Source organism: Bemisia tabaci, chromosome 2 (assembly GCF_918797505.1).
Source record: "Bemisia tabaci chromosome 2, PGI_BMITA_v3".
Lineage (NCBI taxonomy): Eukaryota > Metazoa > Arthropoda > Insecta > Hemiptera > Aleyrodidae > Bemisia > Bemisia tabaci.
Window position 1 is genome coordinate 20880560 of NC_092794.1, and position 19813 is coordinate 20900372.

At 39.9% G+C, this 19813-nt stretch overlaps 1 protein-coding gene across 4 annotated transcripts in view; it reads left to right on the forward strand.

Moving 5' to 3' along the window:
* Cht6 (Chitinase 6) overlaps positions 1 to 19813 on the forward strand; it is a 74532-nt gene that overhangs the window by 50155 nt on the left and 4564 nt on the right. The window contains exons 10-18 of one of the 4 annotated variants that reach the window (XM_019060995.2): positions 1488 to 1624; positions 2800 to 2981; positions 3645 to 3767; positions 4631 to 4915; positions 5467 to 5584; positions 5908 to 6021; positions 7754 to 8065; positions 12077 to 14402; positions 15983 to 16202. In XM_019060995.2, the coding sequence (XP_018916540.2) occupies positions 1488 to 1624; positions 2800 to 2981; positions 3645 to 3767; positions 4631 to 4915; positions 5467 to 5584; positions 5908 to 6021; positions 7754 to 8065; positions 12077 to 14402; positions 15983 to 16202 (3817 nt within the window). The remainder of the gene's footprint in view (positions 1 to 1487; positions 1625 to 2799; positions 2982 to 3644; positions 3768 to 4630; positions 4916 to 5466; positions 5585 to 5907; positions 6022 to 7753; positions 8066 to 12076; positions 14403 to 15982; positions 16203 to 19813) is intronic. The other 3 variants (XM_019060997.2, XM_072296895.1, XM_019060998.2) reach the window with 3 other exon arrangements.

Here is a 19813-nt window from a genome sequence, read left to right on the forward strand (position 1 = left end):
TTTTTAACCGGAGGATAAGACTCACAGTTCCGAATGTTGCATCTGATCGAAAATATTAATGTCATCCGAACCATAAAATATATCACCCAGGCCCGAAAATTTACTAAAATATCGTTACGAATGTTGTATTCACTTGGGAATTCTAACCAAAGATCAAGGTTGATATGGCCAAGTCAATCCAATAACAACACGTTCTTTGGGATTCCCCGATCTGGCGATGAATTCCCTCGATTTGATGTTTCACCACTTTCCAAAGTTTCCCCGATATGCGCTGCTCCACCGCGTAGTCCCCCGCTCCCCCTGATCTCCCCCGCTCCCCCTGACCTCCCCCCGCCGGATCATCTCCCCCTGATCTCCACAGTTTGCGGGCCGTGAGTCTATGGTACGCGTGGACTAAAAATCGCGAAAAATCAAAATCTTTGCTGATCCTACTTTCGAGATATTGCAATTTGAAATTTTCATAGTAAATACATGTTTTCTATTAATCTTGATCCGCTTTTGTTTTTCTTTGTCCATTGAATCGGTATTGATTGGTTCTCGTTTTTATTTTCCGTTCGATCCATGTCGATCGAATACATACCCTCCCGTTACATGCAGACTGCCTGGCATACTCTTTTATTTTTAACCGAACAATTCGCCTTCTGCTGTGTCTGCAGCAATTGTTGTTACGAATATGTTGTGCGTGCTGATTTCAGATCATTACATACTCGATCCTCTGAAGGCGTTTCATGTGCTCAAGTAGCGCAGTCTGTCGGAGAACAACAGAAGTGAGATTGAATGAATCGCTCAATCCCTACTTCGCTTGATTTCCGACAGACTGCGCTACTTGAGCAAAATAAAACGCCTTCAGAGAGTTAAGTATGTAATGATCTGAAATCAGCACGCACAACATATTCGTAACAACAATTGCTGCAGACGCAGCTGAAGGCGAATTGTTCGGTTAAAAAAAAAGAGTATGCCAGGTAGTCTTCAAGTAACGAGAGGGTATGTATTCGATCGACATGGATCGAACGGAAAATAAAAACGTGAACCGATCATTGCCGATCCAATGGACAAATAAATACAAAAGCGGATCAAGATTAATAGAAAACATGTATTTACTATGAAAATTTCAAATTACGGTATCTCGAAATTAGGATCAGCCAAGGTTTTGATTTTTTGTGATTTTAAGTCCACACGTACCGTAGATTCATCCCCTGCAAACTGTTTTTGGGTACATTTTTGTCGCATTTTTTTTTTTTTTTTGTCTAAAGTCCACTGGGTATGTAATTCGTGCGTGCGTCGGAAACGCCCGAATAGATATCCAGTCGAAGAATCACGCTAAATGGAGGTCAAACATGAAACTTGCAGGCAAATCGGGACTCCTAAAAGACCGAGGATACTCTTAAAGTGAAATAAAACGTTGCGAATGAAACTGTAAAATTTTGAAATAAAACTTCGCGGCATTTCGAAGAATTATCATCTTATCTTTTTCTAACTTATTACAGGCTCAATACGTGAATGAAAAAGGTTTAGGTGGGATCATGTTTTGGTCAATTGATAATGACGATTTCCGCGGTCAGTGCCACAGCCGCCCGTATCCGTTGATTGAGGCCGGCAAAGAAGCCTTGTACGGCTCTGCTGGGTAAGTTTTCTGACTCTTTTGTTTATGCATGTGTGCCTGCGACAGGAAACTCTCATTGCAAGTATCTTGTGTAATGATTTAATAACAAAGCTTCATTCTTATATTTTATTCACATCGAAACGTAGAAAATATGAACAATGAGACAATAAATATTGTGGTACCAGAAATCAATCACCTAGCTCACAATACAACAATAAATGCGGGTAATAAGGCTAATTTACACGAATAAAACCAAAACGTTTCGGCTGAAAACTCAGCCCTCCTCAGTTGGATAGAACAGTAAAAAGAAAAATGGTAAAAATCTAAAACAGTACTTGGCTATACCTTTCAAAGTGAGAACCTAGCTCATATATTATATTTTCCTTTTATTAAACACACATTATATTTTCCTTTAATACATATTTTTTTTCATCAATTAAAATGAGAATAATTCATACAGGATGTGCAAACATTTCAAAATCATGAGTTGAATAACGCTGACTCCGCCAAATTAAATATTAGAGCCTTAAAACAAAGCGGAGCGGCGACGCACTGGCGCCTACAAACCTAACAGGGATACTTCACTCATTGCGCAACGCGTGAAGTATCCCTGTTAGGTTTGTAGGCGTCAATTCGCGAATCGCGCTGGCTGCCCGCCTGCCGCGCCGCAGCGTGCCACGCCAAGGCGCTTAAAGCAACTATTTCACACCAGAAGTATTGCACAGTATCATACGAAACTGAAGGCGCTCTAATATATGTATTAGGACTGGCAGGCATCCATCAAAAGTACGGAGCTTTCCTCGCAAAATAAATCAAGATACTACGGCCCAAAAAGAGAGCGGTAGTCGAAAAATTCACTAAATCCTAGCATCCGTAATTAGTAACGTTTAGCATCACTTTATCGTCAGGCTGTTGCTTAATCGCCATCGGCTATAAAAGGCTATAAAAAATTGTGTTGCTGGCTATAGAAGCTATTGGAAATCTAACAGCCGGCCGTAGGTCTATGGTATTTAGGAACACAGATTCTACTGCCAATTTTTACCAGGGATTAAATTCCACATTTTTCTTTGGATCGTAATAAACTTGGTCGAATATATTATCATAGAAGTCATTTTTGGGTGTCATTTTTGAATCTAAGAATTTGACGTGCCAATAACTCGTCATTTTACAATGGTCTGATAAAAACTTTGTTTCAGGCCATCAAATAATTTGATCTCATCCTTCGAATCAAAACAAGCCACTCAAGCGCCATCGACGACCCGAAAAACGAAGCCCAGGCCAAAACTTACATCAACTCGAACTACTGCAATCGCAAAAACTACCACTCCTAGTCCCCAGACAACTCCTGAGCCACCGACTACCCCTGACCCGGGCAGTGGTGAGTATCCTCTTAAACATGATTTGTTATAAAATGTCACTGTGAAATCCATATATACCTCAGTCAGGGTTGTCACAGTCAGGGAATACTGGGAAACCCGGAAAACGTCAGGGAATTTTAAAAAGTCAAGAAAACCCTAGAAATGTCAGGAAAATGACGAAAATGTCTGGGAAAAATCGTCAAGTTACTTTCATATGCTTTTTAGAGTGGGTTTGACGTTTCGAACAACACATTCTGCTTGAAAACTATTTCTAACTATGACTTTTTAACCATCTGACATTTGTAAAATGTCAGGGAATTTCACTAAAATGTATCAAGGAAATGTCAGGGCATTTCAAGGTAGGTAATGTCAAGGTGGATCTTAAGCGTTAGTTTAAAAAAAAAAAAAAAAAAAAAAAAAAAAAAAAAAAAAACCTACGTCTCGCTGCTAAAATTTAGCTTTAAAATCAGCAAGTATTTTTCTTAAAAAAACGACAATACATTAAAGTTCAAAACCCATAAAGTTCCAGCAGCGTATTCCTGGAATATATAAATTCATTTATAAAATTAAAAATTTCTGAAATTTAAGTGATCGTCTATGTATAATTTTTTTCACCGTTGCGAATCACCGAGCCTTGCTCGTAATGCGGTTCTCGAAGCTCATCTTAATTGTTCTGTTCTCAGACTTCAAATGTAAAGATGAAGGATTCTTCCCTCATCCTCGAGATTGTAAAAAGTACTTCTGGTGTTTGGACAGCGGGCCGTCTAACCTTGGAATCGTTGCACATCAGTTTACTTGCCCATCAGGTAAGAAACGTGATTTACCAACAGGTTTTTAGTAAGAGTAGTAGTAGTAATAGTAGTAATAGTAGATAGCTCATAGTCAGTGGCGTGGTGTGATTTGCGATGTATCGATTGATATTCCATTTAAACTTGTGGAAAAGGATCGATAGACAGGGTGTTCGCAGTGAACACCTTATCAATCGATATTTCACCATATCTTCAAATGGGAAAACTCGATAATCGATCATTCACGTCTCGCCACTGCTCATAGTATATGTTCGTAGTTTACTTATTTTGAAGGCATCACGACGAAAACGTTAATATTGGTAACATTATGGATGAAGGATTGAAGTAACCCGTGAAAGAGCCTGTCAAAGAAGGGTCTTCTTGTGCCCCTATTTGGACACTTAGGGATTTCATTCAAATCTATTTCAAGTCGCGACAGCGTGTCACGCGTCGCTGGGAGCAGTGCTTCATTTGAAAACATCACAAACGGAGCGCCTTCAATTTTTAGTATATGCAACACACATGTTCATAGAGCACGAGTAATTGTATCAAGAAGTTACTTGTAATTGTAAAAAGAAGTGGTAATTGTATCACGTAGGTCCCTATCCTTTAACACGTATAAACGAAATGGACTACATTTTGCAATTTGGCACTATAAATTCTAGCCCGATTTAAATACAACCAGCCAGAATTTATAGTTACGAATTGCAAAATGCAGTCCAAATGTGACGTAACGCTCTCCTGGACCCTTCCCACGTAGAGCGTTACGTATTTTAGGGACGGCCCTTTCTGTAACAAATTGAAAACTAACTTAAGTATGTTATGTAAAAATTGTCTAAGAAAGGCATATAATATTCAGATTTTCTCCTCTTTTTCTCTAGGTTTATTCTTCAACAAAGCGGCTGATTCTTGTGATTACACACGTAATGTGTTGTGTAACAAAAAGTCATCTTCCACTGAGAAAACTACGAGTGCAGCGAGCAAAGTCACAACCGCTCCTTCGAAAATAACTGGCAGCCGACTGACGACCACAGTCACCACCACCACCACTACAACCACAAAAGCTCCTCCAGTCGAGGAGATCGAGGAGGAGGAGGAATATGCAGACAGTGCAGAAGAAGATCCCAAAGCTATTAAGCAGTTGATTTCCTTGATTAAAAAATTAGGTATAACTGACAAACAAACTCAACTAATATTTTCCCATTTTTCGTCATATATTCGTCTTGGATCCAGAAATCCATCCCCATAAAAATTTGTTGAAAAAAAGCTGCGAATTGCTACTAAGGTGTTGCTCCTATTGGTCTATGAGGTAGGCTTTGTTACATTTAGGCGTTAACATTGAAAAAGCGCCTGGTTAGTTAGTTCGGCTCTTTTTCGGCCGAAGAGTAGGTGTCACTAACATTTATTTTCTTCATTCGGGATTAAAAACAAATAATATTTCCTCCGAAATTTTTTCCCTCATAAAAATGTCAAATGTCGGCAATCCTTAGAACTTGTTGGTATATTTCATGAGAGGATAAAAAACAGGAATTTTTCAAAAATGTAATTCTTACATTTTGGCACACGCGAAGATGAATGTCATAAAATCACTAATTAACTATTATTTTATTCTAACACAATTATCTCACTTCATTTCTCTTTCTAAGAAGTCAGCGTACGAAAAAAATTATATTGACTCACAATCAGTCTATGATGCATAATATATTTTTTGATACAGGAGGTGTTGCAGAGTTAGAGAAGCAATTGAATCTGGAGAGTGGCCATAATTCAGATGTTACAACTCCTGCCATTAGTCGAACTTTGTACAACAAAGTCCTCAACACAGCTACCCCAAGGTAAGGCGAGCCTATAGTGATTTGTGAAGTCAAAAATTCACCCCTTTTCAAAAATCACCCCTCGGACTTTAAAAGTGTCTTGTCAGGGTGAATTTTGAGTTTTCAAGAATGTTACCCAAAAATTATTAAGATCCAGTATGATGATGCGTAAATTTCATATGAACTTGAGCACGTAAACATAATAAGTATAAGAGTATATAACTTTCATGTAAGTATAAGAGTGAAATTATGTTTTATTATGGTTGTGTGATTGATGTTACGGTATTTAGGTATGTTAATTATCATTGCGCATTTAATGCACATTTAAAGTTTTTCTCTTCCAGGTATCAGTCAAAATTTAGAAACGGTCCAGGACCACAAAATGAGGGTTTGAAACCCGATCTGAGCGCTGCGAGTCGAAAAGAAAAACCCCAGTATGTGACCATCAGACGAGAAAGGTAAACCAACCTCTATCAAGATAAATACTATTATCATCCCCACTCAATGCGTGTTTTTCTTAAACACATATGCAACGCTTAAATTCGATTCCAAGCTCACAAGCTGTCACTTGCTCGTTCTTTTACATCCCCTGGTAAAAATTGGCGATAGGAGCTGCGTTTCAAAATACCATAGGAGTTCTTATAGCCGATTGAAGAAGGCGGTAGAAAATCATATAGCTGGCTGTAGAAAGTGAGAAAAATCATACAGCCGGGCTACACGAATTAAGCGATAAAAAATTATCCAGCCGGGCTATAGTTCCTACCGCCGGACTTTATACTTTATCGCCTGGCCGTTGCTTTTTCGCCATCGACTATAAAAGGCTGTAAGAAATTCTGTAGAAATTCGTGTGCTTTGTAAATCCTTAAGTTTGTGCGGAATCACCTTAATATATACAAAACGCACATTATATTTTCCTTTACTACATATTTTTTTTCATCAATTAAAATGAGAATAACCTATACAGGATGTGCAAACATTTCAAAATTATGAGTTGAATAATGCTGACTCCGCCAAATTAAATATTAGAGCCTAAACACAGAGCGGAGCGGCGACGCACTGGCGCCTACAAACCTAACAGGGATACTTCACGCATTGCGCAACGCGTGAAGTATCCCTGTTAGGTTTGTAGGCGCCAATGCGCGTTTCGGGCTGGCTGCCCGCCTGCCGCGCCGCAGCGTGCTACGCCACGGCGCTTAAAGCAACTATTTCACACCAGAGGTATTGCACAGTATCATACGAAATTGAGGCGCTCCAACATATTAGGAATGGCAGGCATCCTTCAAAAGTACGGAGCTTCCCTCGCAAAATAAATCAAGATACTACTGCCCAAAAAGAGGAGCGGTAGTCCAAAAACTCACCAAGTTCTAGCATCCGTAATTAGTAACGTTTAGCATACATTTTATCACCAGGCTGTTGCTTAGTCGCCATCGGCTATAAAAGGCTGTAAGAAATTAGATTACCGGCTATAGAAGCTATTGGAAATCTTACAGCCGGCTGTAGGTCTATGGCATTTTGGAACACAGATTTTACTGCCAATTTTTACCAGGGTCTATAAACTGTCTTGATATTCACGTGGTCCGAAATATTTTAATTTAATGCTCCATTTTTTGGACAGCCTCGGTCTTTAAGAGCAACTTCGTTTACAACTTCACGTAAATTAAAATTATTCGTTTTGTAGCTTTTAGTGTTATTAATCATCAGTTAAAACATTCAGAAAAATGTTCTGCCCCTATTTTACTCGAAAATATTAAATTTTATTAAATTCAAATTCGAGCCCGAATGAATTTTACACAACGTTACTCAAATCGATTAAAAAAAAATATTCTTCCTTGGTTTGTATAATGAGAGTGCCGCTCACAGCAATGAAAAAGTGTTGAATCATGACTGAATTGCGTCCGTGCAATTTTGTCGTCTCTTTTGACAAATTAAGCTCGCTCTTAGTGGTTGAATTTTTTTTTTTTTTTTTTTTTTTTTCACTTTCAATATCTCACAAGGGATAATCTTGCGCTTTATCATCCCTAAAGTTCCATCTCCCCTCCGTTCCAAATCAAGCCAGCTCCGGACAACCGTTGTTTGAGACCATCAAACTCGGGTCACCTGGCCAGGAATCGAACCCGTGACCTTCCGATCATTGAGCAAGCGCCACAATCACTACACTACAGGAAACTTACATGAAATTGCATGTTCCAGACCATCAACCGAGGAACCACTCGACAACGAAGATGAGGAAACCGAGATAGAGGCCCAAAGCCCACAGTACAAAACTATCGAAAGGTCGAAAATTGTCGACGACGCCTCGGAGGAGCCGGAGGAGGTGCAGGAAGTCCAGACTCCGAAATATTCCAGCATATTTCGAAATCGCGCTCCACCCTCAAAAGAGTCGAAACCGACCTACGTCACCCTTCAAAGGAACCGGAATACGCAAGTTGCTCCGAGTCCAGTAGAAGAACAAATAGACGAGGGTCCTGTCCTTGAGTCGACTTCTCCGTCTGCTACTCCGAAGTAAGTAAAATTCATATCAGTCATAGGTCACTGACTGCACTAGGTCAAAATGTCCCCCCAAAAAATTTCTTAAACAGTGGCGTGGCGTGCTATGCGATAAATCGATTGTTATGTAATTTAAACCTATGGAAAAGGATCGATTAACAGGGTATCCGCAGCGAACACCTTAATAATCGATTCTTTACCATAGGTTTAAATGGCAGAACAATCGATACATTGCAATTCACGCCACGCCACTGGTCTTAAAGTCAAAATGTCCCCAAAAAAATGCTTTAAAGTCAAAATGTCCAAATCCAGAATATCCAAAAATCCAAAAAGGCCAAATCTCATATTGTCCATCAGAAAAATAAGTCCGATGGCAATTGCACAAATGTCAGATTGGGCAATTTTTGGATTTTTGGACATTCTGGATTTGGACATTTTGACTTTTGGACATTTTGATCTAGCACCAACACGATAAACCCACGCTTGAAAAGACATACTAATATTCTCATCTTAGTGGAAAAATTTAATTAAAAAGATCAATACTGCCGTGCCAAGGAAAAACGTTGTATGAACCTACAGACGATGCCATATTTCCTTCAGTAAAAAATAAATTTAACTTTTGGGAAAACTGCTAATAATTTTCTTAAAATTTTTCGGCAAATTATTTCCGCAATTTAACACAAAATATTTGCAACACTTCAAGGAAAAATATGCATGATTTTCCTCAAAAATACATGTTTTTCCCGGGATTTGGCAACTCTCGAATATTCATATGGCGATCTTCATTAGCACGACACAGTATTATTTATGTGGTGCGAGTCGTTTAGTTTTAAATGCATATCTGTGTTCATATTCAGTAGGGTTAGATACTCGTGTTCGTACTATAAAAGTCATTCCTTACACATTGTAGTCATCCAAATTAGTGATCTGTTTATAAATTACATTTTGAAACGTGCTGAGATACATACGATGGGAATTCGTAGATTCAGGAGTTCATTTTCCGTTGCATTTTGATGGTGAAACCACTGGCCCGCACATATCTCGTTTACGGTATTTAAAAATCTCCGTTCCCATTTTATTTTTGTGAACGATAATAAATCAATATCATTATTTGAAGCGTTAATTCTTTGCGGACAGAGAGGAAAAATCACGGAAGTTTTCAAATATTGACGTTAAGTAGTTTTCCATTAAGTCTGCAACGTCGCAAACCGAGATACGTGGTATGATATAGTTTCAGCATCAACATGCCTTTCACGCCGACAAGCGACCGCACTTGTGTAGGTATTTGGCGCAATGCGAGAAGTATTCCTACAGCTTGTAGGCGCTGATATGCTTCTCGCGCCGACCAGCGACCGCACTTTGTTTGGCGCAATGCGTGAAGTATTCCTGCAGTCTGTTTTGGATTTTGTAGTTCAATTTGGACAGTTGTCGGATAATTGATGATTGCATTTTTGCGATATTGCGATTATTAAGCCTGTCAAACGAAACAATGACCAAAACCTTATTTTTTCTTTGTTGATTTCGTACAGCGCTGAAGGCTCATGCGAGATATCGACGGTGAAACTACCAAACCACGTATCTCGGTTTGCGACGTCGCAGACTTCCTGTCATACTTTATTCTTTAAATGAAAAACTACTTAACATCCAGTCTTGAAAATTTCTGTGATTTTTCCTCTGAAAATTCCGTGAAAATTTCAAGGAATGATATTGATTTGGTCTACTTCAAAAAAATAAAATGTGAACGTAGATTTTTAAACACCGCAAACGAGATACGTGGTTTGGTAGTTTCACCGTCGATATGCGGTTTTCGCACGAAACGCTCGGGGCTAATTTGACCTGATCTTGGCGAAAACTAGATATAAGTACGTCGCCTGTTCGTCTCAATGGCGATTATTGCAAGTTTGCAACACTGTTTTTTCTCCCTTTAAATATATCATAAACAATCGATTCAATGTGAGGCAGCCTGTCTCACGGTATTCAATAGATTTAAATGGAGTCTTATGGTTTCACCGCCGATCTCTTCTTTTATTCAATTACCAATTTTGTATCTTGACCGTATCTTGATTTTAAATCTTCCTAAATGTTTGGTCTCTGAAACAATTTGAGGTATCCTATTAAGTCTAAAAAATTTTAAGGCGTTGCCTAGTGTTTTCTGTCCTTGATTTGATCCCCTCATCGTATTTTCCATTCGATTTTGACTTACATTTTCCTACAACTTTTCCAAGATTTTCAAGGCGTGACATGATTTATAATTATAGCCATACTAAAATGAGGAGGTGGCTCACCTCCTTGAAGTTAGCTCCTATGTGAATTGAAATAGAACAATTTCGGCGAGAATGGAATTTATTTCACAAATATATGAAAAAAATATCGACATGATTTCTATGTCACTGCTCATGTCACCTTGGGAATATTTTACGAGGTGGACATAGCATTTTCGTACAGCTCATGAATCGACGCGAGAAAATAAAACTAAGTTTTCACTCGTAAACTGAGCTGTTGCTTGAAAACTTCAATATTTTTCTGAGTGAATAATGATCGTGTTATATAGGACGGTACCTTAATGCGCAAATATCTGAAAATATAGGTAAACTTCAAAAGTGAGATATACATGGCCTAAAAGGATATATACTTAAATGAAGGAAACCTTTAGAAGAAAAATATACATTATTTATTTTAACGCCTTATTTAGGATTTTATGCTAGGAACTTTAGACCGGCTTCCTATAAGTACTTCCTCATTGTTTCGTTTTTTTTTTTATGAGCCTGGTCTATACTGGTTCTCCGATTCGATGACTTTGAAGAAATCAGTAATGTAAGACTTTTTTCCTACAAGCTTTGGGTCCTGTATCATCGAGCTCTGAACTGGTCATATGTTGATGTGTCATTTCTAATTATTAGTCTTTTAAGTTGTTACAATAAAAATCAGTAATAATGTACTCCATCAGCACAATGGGCAACGCTTGAATTATACATGTATTAAGGTGTAAGATTAACAAACAAAGACTTCTTACATAGTATTCCAAGCTGCAAATGCAAAGCTAATTTTATTACAACGTCTTGATACAACTGTTTGGGCTCCGAGGATATCTGTGTTGCATATGCACGGGATTGAAGGCGTTTCGACTGCTCAAGCACTCGCACTCAACGCGCGCGACTTATCGGGCAGCTTTGCAAGGATTGAAAAGGATATTCGCGGACCTTCAATTAAGGACCTTCATAAGGACCTGCAATTCTTCGTTTATTCTACAAAAACTTCTTTTAGGCAAGATTAGTTGCTCTAAAAATCATACTTGGCACGTCGCGATACACGGAGAAAAAACATGGTTTTTCGAAGGTAACACGGTAGTAATGTCACACGGGATTCTACGGTAGTGGAACCATGGATTTTGGTAAGATTATTGATGAGCATAGTAGCATAACCATGCTCGGGGTAGCATTATTGTGCTCACAGTAATATATCACGATGAACACGGTAACAGCACCGTGCTCATCATTACAGTCATCAAAATCCACGGTTCTAGTGCCGTGGAATCCCGTGTAACATTACTATCGTGGTACTTAACCGTCCAAAACCCGTGTTTATCTCTCGGCGTATCAAAATTTAATCACAAAAGACACTAACTCCACAAGTATGTGTGCAGGTATTCGTGCTTTTGAGATGTCTTTGTAGTAGAAATTAATAATTAAAGGCACTCTGTAATTTTGGATCTTATCTGTAAAGCCCACCGTTGGCGCCGCGAATGAAGCAGTGAGTAATGAGCTCCTGGACAATCAAAACGCCTTCGCTTCCGTGCGTATGCAACACGGCCATCCATGGAGCCCGAATAGTTGCATCTTAGAGTTAAAATGGAATTTGTACAGTGTTTGTCGCATTCGTTCACTGTTTGTCAACTTAACTTCTAAAAAAGGATTAGAAATAAGTTCGACACTTTTACGCTCATTAATGAATTTTCTGGAAATCAAAATTTATCAATCAAATTGATTTATCAATAATCAAAATTTTATCGAGTGATTATTTGTGCAGGTACGTGACACTGCGACGACAGAGGCCCCAGTTGTTGGATCCGGCGTCTGACGACCAAGGCGAGACTCCGGATAAAAAAAGCAAGTACGAAGTCAGCTCCACGACGACTGACGTGACGGACTCCACTAGCACAATAAAGCCAAGAGTGAAGGTGAGTGACCCTTCCAGTACAATGGAGGTAATTATTGTAACACCCGAACCAGTTACACCTTCGAGGCTCCCGCCACCATTAAAGGCTACGCTACCTCCGACAAGCACTTCACCCTCCCTCCCGACGAGCACCACTCCGACCGCAGCCACCACCCCTTCCAACTTCTTCGTACCATCCACGAGCACAAGAGTCGTCACCACCATCGTCCAAGCAGCCACCGAAAGACAGGTCGTCCCGGTGAACAAACTGGAGTACTTCTTGGCCAAACACTCTTCTGGTATCAGAAACCTGCCCATCAACTCGGAGATCATCCACAACGATGTCCAAAAACTCGATGCTGAGATCATAAACAAGCTGAAAAAGTCGCAACCATCGCATAGACCGAGCTTCAACGAAAGTAAACCCTCCGAGGGAACTAAATACAACGGCATAAATTTCAAGAGATACAACAGTCCGGCTAACCGCACCAAATTGGCCGCAAAATCACCGACGGACTCGACCGAGAGGGATGCTTTATTCACGCCTTCGCCGTTCAGGAAATCACATAACACCACACATTTTGATAACTTCTTGAAGATGAGACATAACTCCAGGTATTTATCCCTCAACGGCACAACGCCTGAGCCCACTGCAGAGACCGCAAGAAAATTCGTACCATCCCGCTCTAGGGTATTCAAGACAACGCCGATCCCAGCAGACGACACTTCGGACAACTTCAGCGATTCGTCGACTAGGAGGAGGACTACACCGATCAGCCCGACGTCTACCACCATCGCGGATATAAAGAAGCGCAGAGTGCTACTCCGAGGGAAACCGAACAGCCCTGAGCTTATCACCCCACCCACGTCTCTGGAACCAAGGAGTTCCACTCTCCCTCAGGATCTTCAAACCCAACCGGCGATCCACAATACTCAATCGAGTGTCGCCTATTCAAAGCAAGAGAAAATCATAGCCGACGACAAAGAGGGGAAGATCGAACTCAACGAGGGCAGAAATTCTCTCCTCTACGAGGACAAAAAATCATCGACCACCGATGGTGAAAATAAAATCCCCGACAGAAAATCCACCCCGGAGTATGAGTACGTTACTCGATCGATCAAGCCGAAGAACTTGAACGACTTTAGTAGAGCACTTGACCCCTACACTAGTCCGTATACTTCTACGCTGGAGGTTACGACTTTCAAACCTCCTCAGAGGGGGAAAATCCGCGCTCAGGATTACTTACAAAAACTCGCCGACGAGTTGGGGACGGAGGTGGAGGAAAACCAAGGCGAGCTCAAAACAGTGTATTTTGACAAAGATTTTTACGAAGGGAGCTCGAAACCCTCGATTGAACGGTACAGCCATGAGTCTCCGCAGCTCAGTAAAGTCAAAAACGCTGCACTCTACTCTACCTCGAGTCCTGTGACCAGGCGCACCAACCCCGAAGAGAATCTTGATAACGGGAGGATTCATTCTAACGTAGAGAGTGAAAAGGGTAAAGTGTATCGCGGCTCGGTGCGGGCTCACCACTTGCTTCAAGAGGACCAGAATATCGAGGAGGAATACATTCAAGCAACCACCAAACGTGGCAGCCACTATGCCAAGGCTTACAGTCCTGGAGCGTCCTCCCTGTCGACTAGAAAGCCGTACGCTCAAATTTCTAGAGATTACGCCTCGCAAGAAAGCAATATCGACAGCGTTGTAAGCACGGATGCAGTTCGTCAATCGAAGGAGCAGAAAGAAAGTGATCGTAAGATCGTTACCTTGAGGGGGAAGATTCGCTACGCAACGGATGAAGAGAAGCCGAAGAAGGCTCGCGGCAATGTCATTCATGCGGAGTATTTCGAAAACCAAAGGTTCTCGTTCCAACCGACCACCGAGCCTCCACCGCGACCGAGCCTGGCATATCGCGGGGAGGTTAGGGAGGCTCCTAACAACTACCTCCTGACCAACCTCAACAACGGACAGCTGATTCATCTCCAGGCGCCTCTGCTGGCGCATTCGTTATTGGCGGACGAGAAATTTTTCGAAGACAATCAGTCGATTTTGAATGAGAACGTTGACGACTCGCCAGTCCTGATTCAGAGCCGCGAGATCAGCTCCCATCATTACGAGAGGCAAACGAGTGACAAATCCGAGCTTGGAAATGATAATAAGATCCTGGCTGAGTCGACACCGAACTCGGGGAACGAGGTACGACCAAAAAAATGAATCGCCTCGCTGCCTTCCTAATCCAACCATTTAAAGCATGCTTGTCTACTGCTTGGATCCTTTCTGTACCTTATTTTTAACTTTTTTTGCATCAACTAGAATAAACATGACTGGAACCCGAGGTTAACCCGGCTTTTGTTTTGCTTGCTACTAACGTATGTTTGGTGTCATCGTTGTTTGTTCTGCATGTGGCGCCGAAGTATCTGGTTTGGGTGTTATGATCTGTGTGTTTATTACTCATTGTAATTGATATCGTTATACAACTGGTACACCTGGATTATGAACCAAAAAAACAAGGAAATTAATATCTGTGCATTCATTGTGTCAACTTTGTCTTGCTTGGTAAATTCATAAAATATTTTCCTGTGCTCTATTTTTTTCCATTGACAAGATCTCGATGAAAAATGTACGTTATATTCGTTTTAATTATAATGTATTATGAACGATAAAATGATATGGACCGACCATCAGCTGCCGTTTGCATGCCGAACTATCAAAAGCCCCAAGGAAGGTTTCTCGGTTAGAATTCTCAGTTCCCCATTTTTGTGCAAATTTATAGCTACACCATCTCCTATCGTGTAAAATCGCAACCAAAGAAATTAAACCAAAGGCGACTCTTTAGGAGTAAGCGTTATACATTGACCGTCAAGGATTTTATTAATACGGAAGCGAGGAAAAACTCTAAAATCTGGCCTTATTCGTTAGCGTGGGATTGGTCAAAAAAATTCATAATTATTGGTTGCATGTAGCGTTGAAGAAAATGTTTTTCTTTTTTTTTTCCATGTGTTGCATTGATATTTCTCAGGGGCCTGAGTGCTTAGCTCGGGCTCGGGATGCTTGCGGGTGAAAGGGCCCGCTCATTGCGGGTTGTATACTTCGTAAATTGAAGGCGGTTCACTATTCCAAGTAAATAAAAGGTCTCAAATGCCCTCACTTTGATCCTAGGAGAAAAAGAAATACAGATTTTATTTAATTTTTCCCAATTCATCCCCCCCCCCCCCAAAAAAAAAAAACTAAAACTTTTCTTTGTGCCCACCAAAACATCGGTTTTTAGAACTCGATAAAATAGTGAGAGCAGAAGTTAGGAGCTCTGATTTTTTTCTGGATGTTTGAGAGGGTGTGAAACAGCCTCGAAAAAATTAGGTAATTATTTTCGCGGTAAATGCATTTATTTACATTCGGTTTGCGGATATTATTAAAGAAATAAAATCGGTGCTGCTGTAATTTACTATTCTTAATATATTAATATTGAGACTATTATTACTGGCCACCTAATTCAGGTATAAAGCCAGCCCCTTTTCTATGAGGGGTACTTTTGCGCTTACGTCTCTACGTTCTAAGAAAATGACCTGTTCGGTAAACTAATAATGGCTCTGTATTCTTGTGTGTATAATTAATCATTTAATCTCAATTTTACAGTATATTTTCAACTAAATGAATAACATTATTAAGGCCAGCCTGCAGGTTAAGGATTAAATACTTGCCTGGATTGAATAACATGGTGCGAGCATTTAACAAGACAATCTGTTTATATAATGGAAAAGTTTGATTTCATTTCGCAGATTCCAACAATAAGGAACAGGACTCAATTTAGGAGACCAAATTCATCCATTTTGCGCACGAGATCAACAGTTAAGCCTACGACGGAGGCTCAAGAATCGACAACGGATTTCACGAGAGCTCCCGCTAACAAATTTTTCAGAAGACGAAAAATTCAGCCTGAAATCCAATCGTCAATACAGCCACAGTCAACCACGCCAAAAGGTGCAGAATCAATCCATAGTACGTATTAAGTATGGTATCATACCATGATACAAGTACAACGAGAAACTATACTCATCAGAAAAGGAGAAAAAATATAAACTACTTTAAAAGCAGATAGAGAGGGGTATCGTTACTAAGTAGAGAAAGGGGATGAATTTCCTCAACTTTATAATATTTTGCTCATTGAAGGTCTATATTTTACGGAATTTATCATAATTTGATTATTTTCGATCATTTTTCGCCCTGGTAAAAATTGGCGATAAGAGCTGCGTTTCAAAATACCATAGGAATTCTTATAGCCGGCTAAAGAAGGCTACAGAAAATCATACAGCTTGCTGTGGAATGCGGAGAAAATCATACGACCGGGCTATACGAAGCGATAAAAAATTATACAGCCGGCAGGCTATAGTTCCTATCGCCGGGCTTTACTTTCTATCGCCTGGCTGTTGCTTTTTCGCCATCGGATATAAAAGACTATAAGAAATTGTGTAGAAATTCGTATGCTTTGTAAATCATTAAGTTTGTACGGATCACTTTAATATTTACAAAACGCACATTATATTTTCCTTTACTACATATGTTTTTTCATCAATTAAAATGAGAATAATCCATACAGGATGTGCAAACATTTCAAAATCATAAGTTGAATACCGCTGACTCCGCTGGATTAAATATTAGAGCCTAACACAAAGCGGAATGGCGACGCACTGGCGCCTACAAACCTAACAGGGATACTTCACGCATTGCGCAATGCGTGAAGTATCCCTGTCAGGTTTGTAGGCGCCAATGCGCGTTCAGCGCTGGCTGCCCGCCTGCCGCTCCGCGCCGCAGCGTACCGTGGCGCTTGAAGCAACTATTTCACACCAGAGGTATTGCACAGTGTCATACGAAACTGAAGGCGCTCTAATATATTAGGAATGGCAGGCATCCATCAAAAGTACGGAGCTTTCCTCGCAAAATAAATCAAGATACTACGGCCGAAAAAGAGAGCAGTGGTCCAAAAACTCACTAAGTCCTAGCATCCGTAATTAGTGACGTTTAGAATACACTTTATCGCCTGGCTGTGAGTTGCTTAATCGCCATTGGCTATAAAAGGCTATAAGAAATTGTGTAGCCGGCTAGAAGCTATTGGAAATCTTACAGCCGGCCTTAGGTCTATGGTATTTTGGAACACAGATTCTACTGCCTATTTTTTACCAGGGCGGTTCTAATACTGACGTAAACATGGATCTAAAGGCAGATTTTGGCGAAAACTGCGAGTTCAACGAGTTTGCGGTGGAATGCCAAAAAGTCCTCATTTTTCGCCAAAATTGGCCCTCAGACCCATGTTTGTTAAATAGTTTCCAGAGGAAACGTAAATTTTTGGATACTGTGCGACGCCTAAAGGATACTCTTTCTTGTATTCATCAAATTTAGTCGAATTGTACCAAGGAGGTATGTATGAATCAAGGAGCGAACCGTCTTAAATGCCCTATGAAAATAGCTTTTGTTTTCACTCATTCCAGGTCAAACGGTGTTTCTTACTGACTAGATCGGATAAAAAGTCATCGACGGTATTGACATGTTTACGGAAATTAGACATTACGGACATTCCGCGGGAAAATTAGATGAAAGCGAGACAACAGGAGATTACCTAAGTCCCTTGAAATATCTCTAACTAAGAAAACCAGAGGCGAGGCGTGAACGATTGACTATCGATATTTCCTCCATTTGAAGCTTGTGGTAAAGAATCGATAATTAAGGTGTTCATCGCAAACACCCTGTTTATCGATCCTTTTCCATGGGATTAAATGGCAGATCAATGGATATATCGCAAAGCAGGCCACCCGATGGAGAAAACTCATCTCAATGTGACGACTCGACGCAACATGAGTAATTGGGTAACCGAGACCGACTCACTAACCGATCACTAACCGACGAATTATTACTAGCTACCGATCTGGCTGACGGTCTTAATCAAAATTTAATAGGAAAGACAAGTTATATTAATGCAGAGTTGAAAATGTCTTGTCCTCAATTCCATTTTCTTCGCCAGGTCCTCATTTTTGGTGATCGCACATGATAAAACCTTAAAACGTCGACTACAATTTCAGCGTTTTTACCTACGAATCGAGGTCACCTTAAACACACCCCCCCCCCCCCCCTACGGTTAACTCTATAGCTCAACGTGTCACTAAACCCTGCACGCCAACTGCCTCGGATACACATCATTTAAGTTACTAGTTTGCGTTTTATCAGGATTATTATAAACTTTGCCTCCTACTCTTAATTATTTAGATAATACGTACCAGCACCACAAGCCACATGCGTCACCGGTGTTTTTCAGCGTTTATGGTACTACGAATGTTATTAGTTACTTAATAGAACCAAAAAATTTCAAAATTTTGGTTGTAACATTGATTGTGAGATCATCGTGTAGATTACACGTGCACGTATACCTGTAGGTGTATACTATTTTACATAAAATGTAAAACAGCAACTCTTAGGTTGTGATATGAAGTTATTTATATGTCTCCTAAGACGTTTCAGAGAGACATACGCACATATTCTCATCGCAGCCCTAAAACCCTCACCTTGATTTTCAGCAGTATAGTCACTTCTGAACAAACTTCCCTAAGACTGAGCGGCAAACTTCTTGTTCTGTCAACTACATAACGGACTGGACCGACGTACAACATACATCAAAATTACACGGCTTCCTGATTTGGTATTTTAAAATCCATTTTAAAGATTGCTTGGGTGTGGAGCGAATGCTACGTATAATCATTCAAGTGGCATATTAGTGTTATTCGTAGCTTGGTGTTTCATCCCATAGAACTCCTGCATCGGACTTGACTAACTATCCTTGTAGAAAAGTATCACTGTTAATTCCTTCCATGACTTGAATCCAATACTCTTGAATACTCTTGAGAATATGTATATAAGTAATTAGTGTAATACTAGATACTGTACAAATTTTTAGATATGCACGTGAGTGCTTAATGTACAAATTATGGCGTCGCTGAGTTGTTTATTCGTAAGTATGATATGGGAAGTAGGACTTTGCAATCCGTTGTTTGATGTACTGCTACACGTTATGTGAGGCCGCTTTATGTTTCTTCCTCTTCTTCCTCATTTTTTCCTTCTCTGTTTCCTCCGTTATCAATGGGGATACTCTCTGTGTATATTTTGTCTTTTGATCTGGTATTACATCAAGTGATTTATTACTCATATGATTATATATAGCAAGAAACAATTTATCTCTAAATATACGTGGGCATGTATGAGTCATCCCGTAAGAAATCATTCAGAAATGGTTGTTGAACTGACTCGAATATGTCTTTTATTTTTAGGTATTTTTGCCAACCTATTAACTGCAAAAATGGTCATTTTAAATTTTTTCTGTTCCTCGTTAAATGGCAATCTGAAGGTGCAATTTTTTTTTCTTTTTTTAATCAACCTTTCCGGATATTTAAGTTGCTCTGAAAGGGAATTTTGAATTTGAGTTGGATGGAAATAAAATAGATGATCTCGATACCATTTTTTACCTCACTTAACACCGATTTTTAGATCTAGTATACTCAATATTAGGTCATCGGGTCTTGAAATCGTTGCTGCTAGCGGATAAAATCACCGATTTTAATCACATC